Source organism: Mytilus edulis, chromosome 3 (genome assembly GCF_963676685.1).
Source record: "Mytilus edulis chromosome 3, xbMytEdul2.2, whole genome shotgun sequence".
Taxonomy (NCBI): domain Eukaryota; kingdom Metazoa; phylum Mollusca; class Bivalvia; order Mytilida; family Mytilidae; genus Mytilus; species Mytilus edulis.
The window spans coordinates 38,480,717-38,496,639 of record NC_092346.1 but is presented as its reverse complement, the minus strand read 5'-3'; the positions used below and the strand labels follow the sequence as shown (position 1 = coordinate 38,496,639).

General features: G+C 32.5%; 1 protein-coding gene across 1 annotated transcript; it reads right to left on the bottom strand.

Annotated features, from left to right (window-relative positions):
• Positions 1 to 3,065: 3,065 nt before the first annotated feature.
• Positions 3,066 to 4,646, bottom strand: LOC139516452 (interferon-induced protein 44-like). The gene is made up of 2 exons (XM_071306588.1): positions 4,422 to 4,646; positions 3,066 to 3,468 (listed from the first exon to the last, which is right to left on the bottom strand). The coding sequence occupies exons 1-2, from the start codon at positions 4,540 to 4,542 to the stop codon at positions 3,146 to 3,148; spliced, it is 444 nt and encodes a 147-aa protein (XP_071162689.1). The 5' UTR covers positions 4,543 to 4,646; the 3' UTR covers positions 3,066 to 3,145.
• Positions 4,647 to 15,923: the final 11,277 nt, after the last annotated feature.

Sequence of the window (15,923 nt, the reverse complement as noted above, 5' to 3'; positions counted from 1 at the left end):
ACAAATATGTCACACATAAACAAACGACAACCACTGAATAACAGGCTATTTACATTTCTAACTTGAATATTTAGGTTGTCGACGGCTGCGATCTATGATTTCTAATCTTAAATTGTACCTACATCCTGCCAGTTTTGTCAAATTTTGCCAACATCCTTTATTTCTACCTAACTGGGGTGTAAAAATCAACGCTTATGTATCAAACTATGACAGAAATTGTTCTCTAAAACTTTCTCACATTTCTTTAAGTCAACTTAAACATTTTTTATCTTGAAGCATTGAACTTTATAATTACGGCCAAACATGACCCTTACCTAACTTACTCCTTTGGTTAAATGATCTTGATAATTTTTTAAATCTCATAATTTTGTTAAATTAAAATCTCCATCAGGCATACTTTGCATATCAACTTGCCCTATGACATGAGTTTAATTCCTTTTACAAAATAGGTTTAACTACGACTTCTTTTGTCAGACATTTGCACTGAAGCTGACATTCTTCTCAAACAATTTTATATAATCTGATGGCATTAAGAGTCACATTTTTATATTTCTGTTTGTCTCTTTTTTGTGAGTTTTTCAAAACCTCAAAACTTAAGCCTATATACCTACAACAAAATTTTATTATCGTTTTTACCTGTATAAGAATGATCTTTTTGTGGTTTGAATGTCAACAAACTCGTTTTTGTTTTTATGTTCAATCTTGACATTATTTTTCTTTTTGTCGAGCTTGCGACTTTTGTCACAAAAGCGAGATATAGCGAACCAACCTACACTTTATTGTCAGCGGCGTCCATAAAACTTCACTTTTTTTTAATTTTGTAAAAATGAAATAAAATTTCTCCTTATTTTACTAATAAGTAGACTTAGTTTTTATGCCGGTTAACATTACATTCACACTGTGGTTAAAGTTTGCAAAATCTTTTTAACTCTCTCAAAATATCCTGGATTTCTACCAAACTTGGACAGAAGCTTGTTTATGATAAGATGATATCCAGAAGTAGTTTGTAAAAAATAAACTTTTTCGTATATAACTTATAAATCGACTAGTTTTTTTTAACAAAAATGTACATTTTAGGCTGATAACTTTTTAAGAGTACTCACTGATCTTCTAGTTAGTATTACCATAACTTTTGATCAGCTGACCATATAACAACATTGTTTTAACATTTAGTAAATAGGTGTAACAATTGATTTCAAAATTTGTAATTACTGGTAATAACTGGGCCGTTTAAGGAATTACTTGTATGTACTAAGTGCATTAGGAATTATTAACTTTTAGCTATTCCTAATTACACCTATTAACTGTTACATATGTACTAGTATTATAACACTGATTAATATCGTAGTTTGTCCTAGTCTAAACAATATGTATTCAGATCAGTTATCGATACCATTGAAACAAATAATTAGGATTCAGAAACAAGCAAATTTGCTTTTAAAAATCTGTCTCCTTTTACACAAATAATACGCTTACTGAACAATACATAAATATGAATAAAATAATGGCATGCTTTGTAATAAATATCTATACATGAAGCAGATATAAAATTGAGAAAAATAAATTACAAAACAAATACAAAAAAAACCCATAAATTTGTAAACTATACAGTGTGAAATGCTTGAGTTCCTATTGCATAATGAAGCAGTAACATCAAGGTCATTCCAGCAGCACCTGCATACGGGGTATATATCTCCCAATTGATACGATATTCCCGTGCTTGCATTTCCTATCATGATTTTCTTGATAGAGGGTTACTGCTCACAAGGAAGCTATTAAACCAAGAGTTCCAAATGGTGAAGTTGAAATTATCCCTTCGTAAACGGTCGCCATCACGAGTTGGTTGACCGTTATGGAATAAACGTTTCACAAATGATATCGGATATGTTCCTTACGTCGTAACTACAATCCCCTTTCCTTTCATGAATTTGACCTACCGAATTAGACTATTTACCGGGTCACATAATCACATAAGCAACACGACGGGTGCCACATATGGAGCAGGATCTGCTTACCCTTCCGGAGCACCTGAGATCACCCCTAGTTTTTGGTGGGGTTCGTGTTGTTTATTCTTTAGTTTTCTATGTTGTGTCATGTGTACTATTGTTTTTCTGTTTGTCTTTTTCATTTTTAGCCATGGCGTTGTCAGTTTGTTTTAGATTTATGAGTTTGACTGTCCCTTTGGTATCTTTCGTCCCTCTTTTTAAAACGTTTGCTTATATTTCAGCACCAAACTAAATAAATTACTGTTTTGCTTACCTGAGAGTCCCTTTGATCCAAAAAGCTAAAGGAGTATGTTCGGTAAGGGACATATTTGGACTCTTTTAAAGTTCAATGTTACAAGATAAAAAATGATTTAAGTTGACCTAAAGACATGTGAAAAAGTTAAATAGAACAATTTTTGTCAAAGTTTTATTCTAAAGCATTGATTTTTAAATCCTAAATAGGTCAAAATAAGAAATTTTGGCGAAATCTTACAAAATCAGTCAGATTTCAACCACATTTAGGACCAGGAAACATAGAGCGCAGGCGTCGAAAAACTAAATATTCAAGTATGACATGTAAAATATCTTTACAAACATTATTTCAAAAGATTTTTGTTGTTGACGTATGCGCTCTATGTTTCCTGTCCAATAATCTATGGAAATTTACCCATTTTCATCGATTTTTTTGTTGAAAGTCAAGATAAGTACTATTTGTGACGTAATAAATAAAACGCAGGAATGTAAATTTTCAACAAAAAGGCTTATTTCACTGAATTAGCTATGATTCATTGTAATATTGGTCAATAAATCCTTATTTGAATGCTATGCTAAAAAACGGGGCCATTTTAGGACCTTGCCGAACCTACTCCTTTCTGTGTCAACCTGGACAGGAAGAACTGACACAGAAGCCAATAGTTTATGTCTCAAATTAATGTATATCGGACACAATAACACGAAGTGAGAATTTGTTTCTACATCACCACAACGAGAGTTTGTGGAGTCTACTAAATTACGAAGGAATAGGTGAGAATTCAATGAACTGAAATCCATTCTTAGGCGAGCATGAAGAATAGCCCAAGACGATGTTCTATATAATATTATAATTCCCTAACATAAACTATTCTCACGAGTACAAAAAATCCATTAAAATCCTAAAAGTATTACATGGTATCACTTGATTTTTCGTCTGTGGGTTCACATTTATCAACCATGAATTCGTCCAAGTAGTTAAGGAGATAGTCGTTTGCTGCCCTTAACATCTGACGAAGATTGTACAAGGCCAGAATGTTGACGTGTATGTCCATGCATTGTTCAGTATCAATGTTCTTCATTGGTAGAACTGTGTATGGTGGTAATCTCAAAGAATGTGCTAGTTTTTCTACTCGTTCCTTGACTTCTTTACTATGAAAAATTCTTGACAGATCTCTCCTTACTGACTCAGACAGACCATCAATTTCATTCATCAAAATCAGCTGTGGAATATCTGAAAACAATATAAAGATTATACTATTAAGTTCAAGTTTTATAATCTGATATATATTGATACCTTATATAATAAGTTATTCGATATTCCTCGACCTTGATTTGCTTAAAATGCTTTAGTATCAGGGATATAAGCCAAAAACTCTATTTTTAGCCATGTCAGTCATGTTGTTCGACAAGCATAGTCATTGAACACTTTTTTTAATACGATACCCTACGGATGATTGTGACTAAGTTGGTAAAATCTGGCCCAGTAGTTTCAGAGATGATTTTTGTGAATGATAACAAATATTTACGGAAAATTGTAAAAAAAATCACTATAAAGGACATAACTCCTTAAGGAGTCAATTGACAATTTTGGTCATGTTCGCTCATTGGTAGATCTTACTTTTTGGAACATTATTGTTGTTTACGGTTTATTTTCATTTATTATGATATTAAAGATATAACCAAAAACTGTAATATTTCCTTAAAATAACCAGTTCAGGGGCAGTTACCCAGCAACGGATTATCTGATTCGTCTGACGTTTCAGGACTGATAGATCTCAACCTGATACACATTTTACTCTTATCAGATTTGCTCTTAATGCTTTAGTTTCAGAGATATAGACAAAACACTGTATTTTATCAATATGTTCTTTTTTTAGCCATGTCGGCCATGTTGGTTGACAGGCAGGGTATTCGGACAATTCTTTTTACAACTAGATATCCTAATGATAATAGTGGCCAAGTTTTGTTAAATTTTAGTTGAGAAGAGCTAATGGACGACGACGACAACGATGGCCGACAGACGTCAGTTATAAGCTAAAAATAGTGGCCAAATTTGGCCTACTTATTTAACTGGGGAAAAATATTGTTTAGCATTTGTCGATCCTCTTCGTTCATCTTAAGTTAGAAATAAACTATCTTTTAAATGGAATCGGGTTTTTTCTTATCATCAAACATTGTACCTACCTTTTTCATTCATAAGTTCTTGTGTTTCCTTAATCTGTTCCTGCACATGCTCAGTCATGGGATAATCCGGGTCATTATTGGCATCCACAACGAAGACAACGCAGTGTATTCTGTCGTGCATTTGAGGGTCTCGTCTGTACAAAAGGTTATCTTTTTTTATATGTTGTTTATCTGCACACTATAATTCTGATCCATGTATGCGTTTGACAATATCACCTTTTAATTCAGATTAACAATTCCCTACTGAAAAATAATCCTTTTTGCGAACTGTGAAAATTGTTGAGGCAGATCTGCCGTATACACAGTGGTAAGATTGCTGCAAATAGTTTGCGGCGAAAAATTGAATATAGATACATGTATACTAATAATTTACTTAGTGCAGAATTCTAGCTGATGAATTTCTTTACAGATTCATATGTATGAAAATAAATCAGACCAAATCTGTCTTTATAATGGTCAATTGTAAGAAAAAATGGATTTACACATGACAAGATTTCTACTATATATAAAAATTAAGCATGAAATTATCTTAAATATTAATCAAATGTGATTGAACATTATTATGAATAACAATATTTGAACATAAGAAGACAATTCTTGTAAAGCATAAGTATCCACACAGTTTAAGTTTACAACAGTAATGTATTTCTCTAAGGTTAGTGAGGGTGTAACACAATTCCTAAATTCAAAAATGAGTTGGTTTTTTTAACATAAATTGTGTACCAATTATATCAAATTAACATGCAGAAAAAATTCTATGATTTACAAAGAGGTGATCAAAAATGCATGATCTGTTCCAGGAACTAACTGAATCACATAAAACTCGGATATCTAGTATAAATATCAACATCCATTTACTTTTTACATGAAAAACACCAACATTATAACTGTCCTCCTATTTCAAATCTAAAGATTTATAGAAGTCAAACGATCTATATCTTTAATCAGCACCTCTTTGGTTTCTTGTAGATATATGTATCATTGATAATTATAACAGGGGCTCTGGGAACGGACCCCCCCCCCTTTTCTATATGTATATGTATATGTGTGCGTGTGTTTTGGGGTATTTTTTTTCTTCATTTATTTCTGTTAAAATTCTTATATTTTATCCTGTTTTCAACAATATAATGTGTTCTTGCCCTTATACATACAATTTTATAAAAACAGTTGTTTTGATATACTGCTAATGCCAGCACATCTTTTAATTCCTATTTTCCATGACATTGATTTATGCTTGACATTTTACTTCGTACTGATTATCCAATTATTTAGTTAACCAAAACAGTGAAAAAATATCCAGTTATTCATCTTTTGTTAAAATTCAAAAGAACCATAGAACAGACCTTTAATTTTCCATGCAGGATTCCCCCCTTTGTAAGTGGCATGGGTGAATATTCGGCCTTTAACATTTTCGAGCGTCACTGATGAGTCTTTTGTAGACAAAACACGCGTCTGGCGCAAATATAAAATTACAATCATGGTATCTATGTTGATTTTATTATATGACATCTTCAGAAACGCCCATCTGCGTATTGTCCAGTTTTCTTCTATTTCTTTTTTTAACAAATTCAGCAATTTAAAAAAAAAAGTTCAACAGTTTTATCGAGTCATTTGAACTTACACAAGCCTAGTAAACAGACATCACAACGAAAATAGTTATCGATCAATAACAACTTGCAACGACGGGGGCCTTTTTGAGATTCATTATTTGCTAGAGGAACATTTAACAACAAGAAACTTGAATCTACAGATAAGAAAGCATCAATCATGGACAGTGACAAGTATAATCTGGAACAGGAGGCAACGATATCCAAGACATTTATACGAAGGTAATGTGTGCACTCCTTTAACTACGGTATGTGTTGTTTACGATAATTAAAACGATTATAGTCAGTGCGTTAGATTCCAAAACTACAAATGAAGTGGATCCATTACACAATATTTCTAAAACCAAAGAAAAAATTTACCGATACAAAAGAAGTGGGGTTGAAAGTCAAGATTGTGCAGCTAGTATTAAAGATCATGGTTTATCGTTGATAAACTTTGGTATAGAAACGCTAGCACCCGGCATCACCATTAACGGTCGATTTTATGAGGCAGTTGAAGACCTGTACAAAATCTTAGAGAAGAATGAAAAAATTATGAAAGATAAAGTTGGAAAATACCTCGTACCTAAATTCCCATTAATTAACTCAACACTGTTCTCAGTGAGAAATTTCCAGAAATCGTTTATATTTACGTATTCGTCTGAATACGGATATAGACATCTAAACAAAGCATTGCGGGAACACAACTGTGCGAATAAAGTATTAACGGACAGTGACAAGGCACTTGCTCCGTACGCAGCGTCTCTCATGGCGATAATGATGCACTGGGATGAACTCCCCTCTACAACTGAAATAACTTACCGTGGAAGTACTATCACTGATAATGATCTGAACACTTATCGTAATAGCAACAGTCAATCGCGCAGCATTGTGTGGCTATATTTTGCTTCAACATCTACTGAAAATCAACAAGCGTTTTCCGGAAATGTTCAATTTAACATTAACAACATCAATTCTGAACACTCTACGTGGAAGCCGAAACTGATTTGTAACTGTTCTGAATACGCCTATGATTGCGAGGCTCTAAATCCACCAGGTTCGGTCTTCAACGTCGACGAAGTTATCGGTAATAGCCAGAAATATAAAATAGGCTTAACACTGAGAGATAACGAACCAACAGCGCATCCTGGACGCAAGCGACGTTCTGTATCACTTGATTTTGCAACGAAAAGTGGTGTTTGCTACATTGGTTCGGTAAATTCCTCTTGGTCACGCCAGATAAATATGTGGAATGTTTTGGTTCTTGGAATTCTCGGCAAATTTGTTTCATTTTTATTATGGTGATGTAAAGAATTATTGCAGCTCTACAGCAGTTTTTTTGAAGGTCTCTATCATTATGTGTGTGTACAACTCCGCAGAGAATTACTGAATTTAGAAGAAAAAATCCCGAGTAAACAGTAACAGTTAAGTCTTTTAATTACTTTAACTATGTAATCGTACGTCATTGTGTATTGAATGGTATATACTATATATTACAGCCATGGAATGTCCTTTATTTTCTAATCTGTGGACTTTTGCCATTATTGATATTTATTGATAGGTTGGTGAATGTTTAAAGTCGAGGGAGTAATATATCAGCTATATTTTGGGAACAACGATTTAATTTCTAAAGAGGGGTTATGTTCTTTTGAGTCAGACGTTATCTCTTTCTTTTTCACACAATCAAACAAATTATTTTGATCAATATTTCAGGTTTTTTTTCCTCTGCTTGAACAGAATGTTGTTTTTCATCGATTCGGGAAACTGAAAAGCAACCCGAAAGAGTTAAACTGCCACTGTGAATGGGTGTATGTTCAATAAAGACAGAATTTTTGGTTCGAAACAATTTAGGCGAATTTAGTTAACCGATGTCAAATGCCTCCTACGGTCTATTATCTCTCATGCTAACCATGTGCTTTTGGTGTAGCTACTTTCAGTTACTAATTATACAATTGTTCCGTTTTCGTAAAAGTACATCAGAAATGTAGGTAATAGTTTATCGAAATATCCTCAATATGTGCCACCTTCTTGTGTCGATATTGATATTTGATTGCCCTTACCCTTACGGTAATTTCGAAAAAAAGGTTTGCATGTCGGAAATAGGTTTGCATGTCTCATGTAGTTGTAATCAACTGATTTATCTAGATACATTTATCATTTTCAACATGATACGACACAAGAGCACATATAGGCTAATAATCGTAATCCTAATCGTAGGTAGATGTCAATTTCCGCAAATGTCAATTTTGAATTGATTTCCCAAAATTATTTTATCTGCATTGTAATCTTAATTTTTGTCGAGTCTGCTGCGACTTATGTCAGAAAGCTCGACATAGGGATAGTGATTCGGCGGCGTTAGCTAACTTCTTTAACGATTTATACTTTAGAAAATGTAAGACCTGGATGCTTTGAATACAGATGCCTAATGTTGTGAAGTTTTTGTCTGTCATATGTCCATTGTCATGATTTGCATGATTCAAACACTACTTGAAAAAAAGTTTATGTCTTTCTTATTTTGAGTTATACGAAAACTATATTTAGTATGTGCGTACCTTGCAAGGTCCTCATGCCCATCAGACAGTTTTCATTTGACCTCTACCATGTCTTCCTCATTTCATGGATCAGTGAACAAGGTTAAGTTTTTATGGTCAAGTCCATATATCAGATACTATAAGCAATAAGTATACTATATTTGGTGTAAGGAATGATTGTAAGGTGTACATGTCCATCTGGCAGGTGTCATCTGACCTTGACTTCTTTTTCATGGTTCATTGGTTCAATGTAATGTTTTCACGGTTACGTTTGTTTCTTAGATACTATGAGCAATATGTCAACTATATTTAATGCATAGATTGACAGCAAAGTGTACATGTCTGTCTAGCATGGTTCATCTGACCTTGACCTGATTTTCATGGTTCATTGATCAATGTTTTCTTGGTTAAGTTTATTTCTCAGAAACTATAAGCAATAGGTCAACTTTATTTGGTGTTTTGGTGTATTGAATGACTGTAAGGTGTACATGTATTTATCGTTTCATTAATCTGACCTTGACCTCATATTCTTGGATCATGTTGAGTTCATTGAGTTCATATGATACTTGTAGTAACGCTTTATGTTTAAGACTATCAACATAAAATCAATGGTTAGTAAATAAGTCGAGACATTTCAGCGTGTGCACTCTTGTTCTAAAATTGTTTTATCCAAAATAATGTAAACAAAGTCAGAAGTTGTAAAAAGCTGTAAGTTAATTTGAAAATAATTAAAAATTGTAATGCATAACAATTTTTGTATCATAGAAAATGTTAAACATGATCCTGCTTCAAACTCAATAAAATAAAAACTAATACAACTAAGTTAAAAAGTTTAATTTGTCACAAAAAATGTGGCAACAATCATACACAGCTATATAGTCTGACACTAGATTTCACCTTAAGCTTTTGGTTCTTTAAGTTTATTGGAAAAAAAGTTCATTTTTGAGATAAGATACTTGTATGTCACTTAACCCTTATTTAATTCAATGGATATTATAGTTTATGGGAAAATAGTTCGTTTTTGAGATATGATACTTGTATGTCATTTAACCCTTGTTTTATTCAATGGATATTATAGTTTATGGGGAAATAGTTCGTTTTTGAGATATGATACCTGTATGTGACTTAACCCTTATTTAATTCAATGGATTTGTAAAATGTTGGCGACGATACCCCATTTTCTCATTTCCAATATATGTAGTATACAAAATTTGAGGATTCAAAATTAGTAGCAACATTAATTAAGCACATCTAGTTAATTTTCTAAGAATGAATCAACCATGATAGACAAATTAAAGAAAACACCAGCAAATCGCATGAAATCTAAACGGAATAAAAGCGAATGCGTCAACAGAGTAAGCGGCTCTAGTTTTTCATGCATCAACCAGTGAATCTATAGTAAATAAAAGAGATTATTGTACAAAATCGGTTTATGTACAAAACTGACCGATTTCTTTGTATATAAAGATCTTAGATCAAGAAAACATTTATTTTTGAATCTTGAGATTTTAGATGAGATGCATAAAACAACTAATTATGGTAAGCGCTAAAGTTGTGTTGTGTCGACTTCAGTCAACTTTCCTTTAAACCCAAAATTGAGCCTTTTTGCGTGTTTCTTAACCCCCTCCATCCCTACCCCACCTTCCGTGAAAATAAAAGTCCTAATAATACGACTTAAACGTCCGCAACGCGTCCATTGATATATGCAAACGGATATTAAATTACTGAAATAATGGAAAATTGACAATGGTAAACCTGTCGTTTTCTGAATTCCTAGATTGAAGTTGTCCATTTGTATCAATACCAATAAAAACATCAAAATACGACGAAGGGCTCATAGTTTTGTAAATAAACTTTATTTATAGTTCACTGTGAATAAACTCATCATAGATACAAGGACTGAAAATTTTTATTTGCGCCAGATGCGCGTTTCGTCTACAAAAGACTGATCAGTGACACTCTAATAAAAAAAAAGCTAAAAAGGCAAATGATAAATAAGATGCAAGCACATACTTGCATGTGGATTATTGATATCGTTAAATCATCTTTTAGTGAAAAAAGATGAAATGTGAAAGAGGTTTTTTTATTGTCTTTATTTTTCATGCATTCTGCTTCATATAAGTACTTAACCAAGTCGGTCAGTAGGACAGTAGTGACATATAATTAGAATTCATTGGAAACCCAGTGGTACTCTGCATATCTGAATCCTCAAAACAAACTAGACAGACATGTATTCTAAAACGACGAATGGTATTTTTTAAGGTGTCGTTTTCGGTGCAATTGTTGAATGAATCATTGCCGTTTTATCATAAAGCAAGATTTTAGTAACCTAAGTAAGTGTTAAAATGTGTATGCTGCAATTGAAGTTTAAGTAAAATTGACGAAGCAAACGCATATTCATAAGGAAATTTATCAAGAAAAATCCCCTGTACGGACCCGTGTCAGAGTTGTTCCGAGGGTTAGATGTATAGAGCAGTGCATATTCCCTATATCAAGTTCAACGACTGATATCCGATTGGTCTTGGCTGCGTATTTATACATCTTACTTGATCGTTTATACTTTTTTGTTGGTAAATGGTTTTGTGAGACAGTTGCATTATTGTCTCAATGGAAGCTACGATACTGATCATAATTATTCAAATTCATAAGAATTTTTTAATGCATTTCTTTTTAACTACTCGTCAAAACAGAAAGTACAAATGAAAAGCTTTCGAAAGGTTTTTTAATAAAGTTATATTAAGTAAGTGAGTGCTTGATCGGTTTAAAAATTTGTGTATATTTTTAAATCAGAGCAAATTGGGTCAAAGTCTTTTATCATTTAAAGAGGTCCTCTCAAGAAATGTATATTTAATTCATACATTCATTCAAACAAACACTAATATACTGTCATTACACACGTATGGGTCAAGGATTTAAATCACCTATTAAAAATCTTATGTTAGAACAATCTATGACAATAATCAACACTGTTTTTCCAAGTCTTTAATTCTAGGTTATTGAAATGAGAATAAAGGGGGAAATTAAATTCATCTTCAATCAAATTTTATTAATTATTCGTTAGAATATATGTTAATCGTCATGATAACATGTTTGTGCTTTTGTTGCTGGCAGCAATTATGTGTGAAATGAATTGATTTCTATGATTGTCTTATTCAATATAAAAAGTGTTTAGTTATACTCATTTGACGTAGCTCGGTACTTATGCATCCCATCATTATGTTATTTGGTATGGTAAATTTTGTATTCTTGTCTTTATTTTTTGATAATGTGCTTTTTTGTACATTTGTTTTTTTTTATATATAGTGATTAAGATTTGAACATGATGTTGTCTTTTGTACCCTATTTTTGACATTTTTACCTATTTATTATATCTGTTTGCTTTATTCACTATAATCGAATTTGTGAAATGTCATACAAATGAGATGTAAACTAGCTATAAAACTAGGTTAACCACCATTTTCTGCATACGAAAATGACTGTACCAAGTCTGAACTATAATAACAGTTACTATCCATTAGTTTCATGATGTTTCGGCTTTTGATTTTGCCATTTCATTAAGGAATTCCCGTTTTGAGTTCGGTATTTTTTTTTACTATTTTTTTCCATCTGTATCATAAGTAAAATAAAAGTGGACATAGTTAAAAAGTCCGTTGGAAGTCTTCAAAATTCAGCAAGGTTCATTGCAGTTTTCTTAAGTTCTCTCTCATTTTACAATATTTATGGGTTTTTTTTTTCTTCATATATATCTATTTTCTGAAAGATAGTATATCAAATATATGACCATTTCTATTCGTTATCTCTGTAACTTTCAACACAGGAAGAGTGTCTTTTAGAAACCAGACTTAGTTTTCTCGTTTGAATTGTTTTACATTGTCTTATCGGGGCCTTCTATAGCTGAATATGCGGTATGGGCTTTGCTCATTGTTGAAGGCCGTACGGTGACCTATAGTTGTTAATGTCTGTGTCATTTTGGTCTTTTGTGAATAGTTGTCTCATTGGCAATCATACCACATCTTCTTTTTTATATTTACAATTATATACTAGTATAAAAACACCAATCGCAAATTATCATATTACGATGATGCACAAGTACTATATTTTAAAGATATATCAAGGTTTGAATTGTATTTATAGGTCAAAGATTAAGCATTATGTTCAAAGTGACAATGTTTTCTCATTTAGAGTAGGGTGAAATATACATTTGTTTATATTTTGTTTAACATCACATTGATCATTTTTGTTTCTTTATGAAGGATGGTTAGTGACAGAGGCCTGACCTCATTTTTTTAAATTTTACTCTTTTTTCCCATCTGTATAATAAGTAAAATAAAATTGGACTCAATATAAAAGTCCTTTGGAAGTCTGCAAAATAAGTCAATGCAGTTTTATTAAGTTCTCTATCATTTTACAATACTTATGATTTTTTTTTCATATATGTCTATTTTCTGAAAGATAATACTAATATATCAAATCTAGGTCCATTTTTTTTTTGCTATCTGTGTAATTTACAGCATATGAAATTTGTCTTCTTCAAAGCAGACTTCGCAATTATATACTAGTATTAAACTACCGATCGCAAATTATCATATAACGCTGATGCATAAGTATTATATTTTAAAGAGATATCATGGTTTGGATTGTATTCATAGGTCAAAGATTAACCATTATGCTCAAAGTGACAATGTTTTCTCATTTAGAGTAGGGTGAAATATACATTTGTTTATAATAAATTTCACATCACATTGATCATTTTTGTTTCTTCATGAAGGATGGTTAGTGACAGAGGCCTGTCCTCATTATCCCATTCAATCACAGGCCATTGTTCCAAAGGATTGCAAATGACCAAAAAAAACTCATCATATATTATCCTTAGAAGTACACAAAATCCATTTAAATCCTGAAAGAGTTATATGGTATCACTTGATTTTTCGTAATTGGGTAGAAACGGCGATCGGTAGTTTATTGTTTAATTGATAGTTAATATGTTTATGGAAGGTAGTAACAATAATACTGCATCCCACCTAAGACCTACACTTTTCAATAGACCTTTAAGATTCATCTGAGTACTCGCGAGTACTCTAGTATCATGACCGAGTTTTCGAGTATTCAATTTCAGATCTTTTGACATCCCTACTTTTTATACTTAAGTATATGGTTTTATTATTTTGACTCGGGTAGGTGCTTCAGTCAATGCCTAAGAAAATGCCCGAAAGCATTCGGCTTATGTCCTTTTCCTAGGTTTTTCAACTGGACCTTTTTTTTCAGAAAGTGCTCTTGTTGACAAATTAAAATCCTTGTCACGTAATAAATGTGAGTACTCTTTGTCCTTTAAATGCCTCTCAATACTGGCAAGAGTACCGTCAAACGCCCCCGGTTCATATTCCTGGCCATTTTTTCTTTAAGGTTATGTAAAATTCAGACAAGAAAGCATTAAGTTCAGTGTGAGAGATGTTCTCGATTGACCTCAACTCCCCCTTTCCAACCAGCCATTTGTATAATAATTTCAAGTCACGCTTCGTGTATTAAACTGTTTTTTTTTTTTTTTGATCACCAATAAAGCTAATGACCATCTGCTTATCAATCATAGACTCTGGCGTCGGTGTCAAATTATCTGTATGACCGGCTTCCGCCATCTTGTTTTTCCAGACGACAACAAATTAAGGATGCAATAATATGCATGCCGATTTCGGAACGCCTCAGGTTTTTTTCCGGAAATGCGTGGAAATACAGAGATTTATTGCACGGTCGTTTTCTCGGGTGTTTTTATTTAAATAAAGAAACAAATAAATATTACTATATATTAATAAAGTCGAAAATAAACTGGCAACGTCATGGCTAAAAGAAAATCAGACAAACGATAGTGAAAAAAACAAAACACAGAAAAAGTAACACTGGACATTACGAAAAGGCACAAGTAATTTGAAGTCCAACATTGTTGTTGACAAATTAATGGACAAGTCGTATTATAAAACGTACCAACTCCTCAGGAAAAGATGATACCTAAATTGTCTACTTTGTCGGACTTTATATGCTAATATGTTTTATTTTATTGGAATTTGGTTCATGAACACGTACACAAACAATAATTGCTATTTTTATAGGTTATTTGTAGAAACGGCGGTCGGTAATTTATTGTTTAATTGATAGTTAATATGTTTATGGAAGGTAGTAGCATTAACACTGCATCCCACCTAAGACCTACACTTTTCAATAGACCTTTAAGATTCATCCGAGTACTCGCGAGTACTCGAGTATCATGCCCGAGTATCAGAGTATTCAATTTCAGATCTTTTGACATCCCTACTTTTTATACTTAAGTATATGGTACTATTATTTTGAACCGGGGTAGGTGCTTCAGTCAATGCCTAAGAAAATGCCCGAAAGTAGTATAAAATGTATTTTGATGCAATGTGTTGGTGCAACATGAATATGATAAATGAAGATTTTACATCAGAAACAAGACCATTTGATCGATTTTAGCCTTTTTTCTCCATCATATTAAATTGATGACCACATTCTGTTTTCTTGTTTATTATATACTTAGTTTTATCTTGGTCTAGCGTGTTGTATTGTTTTCAGTGTTTGATATGTGAAGTAATGAGTTTGTCCATAAGTCTGTTTTGTTCATGCTTTACACTGTAAATTTCATTTTTCTCCTTATAAACGTATCAACTATCCAGAAATCAATATTTTTGTTCATAACTATTGCTCCTTAGCTTACTACATTTATATTCTTGTTGAAAGGTTGTAAATTTGTTAAAAAAAAATACTGAGTTTCAGATATGTCTTCAAGAAAAAGCGCTGTAAATGGAAAATCTGTAGTTAAGCAAGTGTTAAGACACCACGCAATAACCGTTTGGTTACTATTCACAACCTGCAATGTTTCACCTTCATGGCAAAGTTCACACCACTAGATATGGATATACCTTCATCACGATATAACAAATAAACTCTTCTCTTTTTACCATCAGGAGACATTACAATTACGTTATACGAAAGCATGAATGTGACTTATATGTTACAATGTGTTCCAACAAAAGCCTAGGGCTTTTCAGGATAGAAGTGTCCTTAAAAGCCCTCACTAATTTTTCTCTCATATCGCAGATTATCACTGACTGGGGCCTTTCTATGTGGTACTTACAATAATCTGTAAAATTTATGAACTTCTACTACGCTGGTATTGTTTCACTCTTGCTCTCGGCAACTATTCCGTCCTTCATATTTACATATTTCAATGTCCGACCTTTAATAAGATAATAATTTCGGTTAACATTTAAGTCTGATATAAATAAACTCATCAAAGATACCAAGAAAAGACAGCATGCTCTAAAAAAAACTTAAAAATTAGTTGTTGAATTAAAACTTCATACAATAGTAATCTGCAC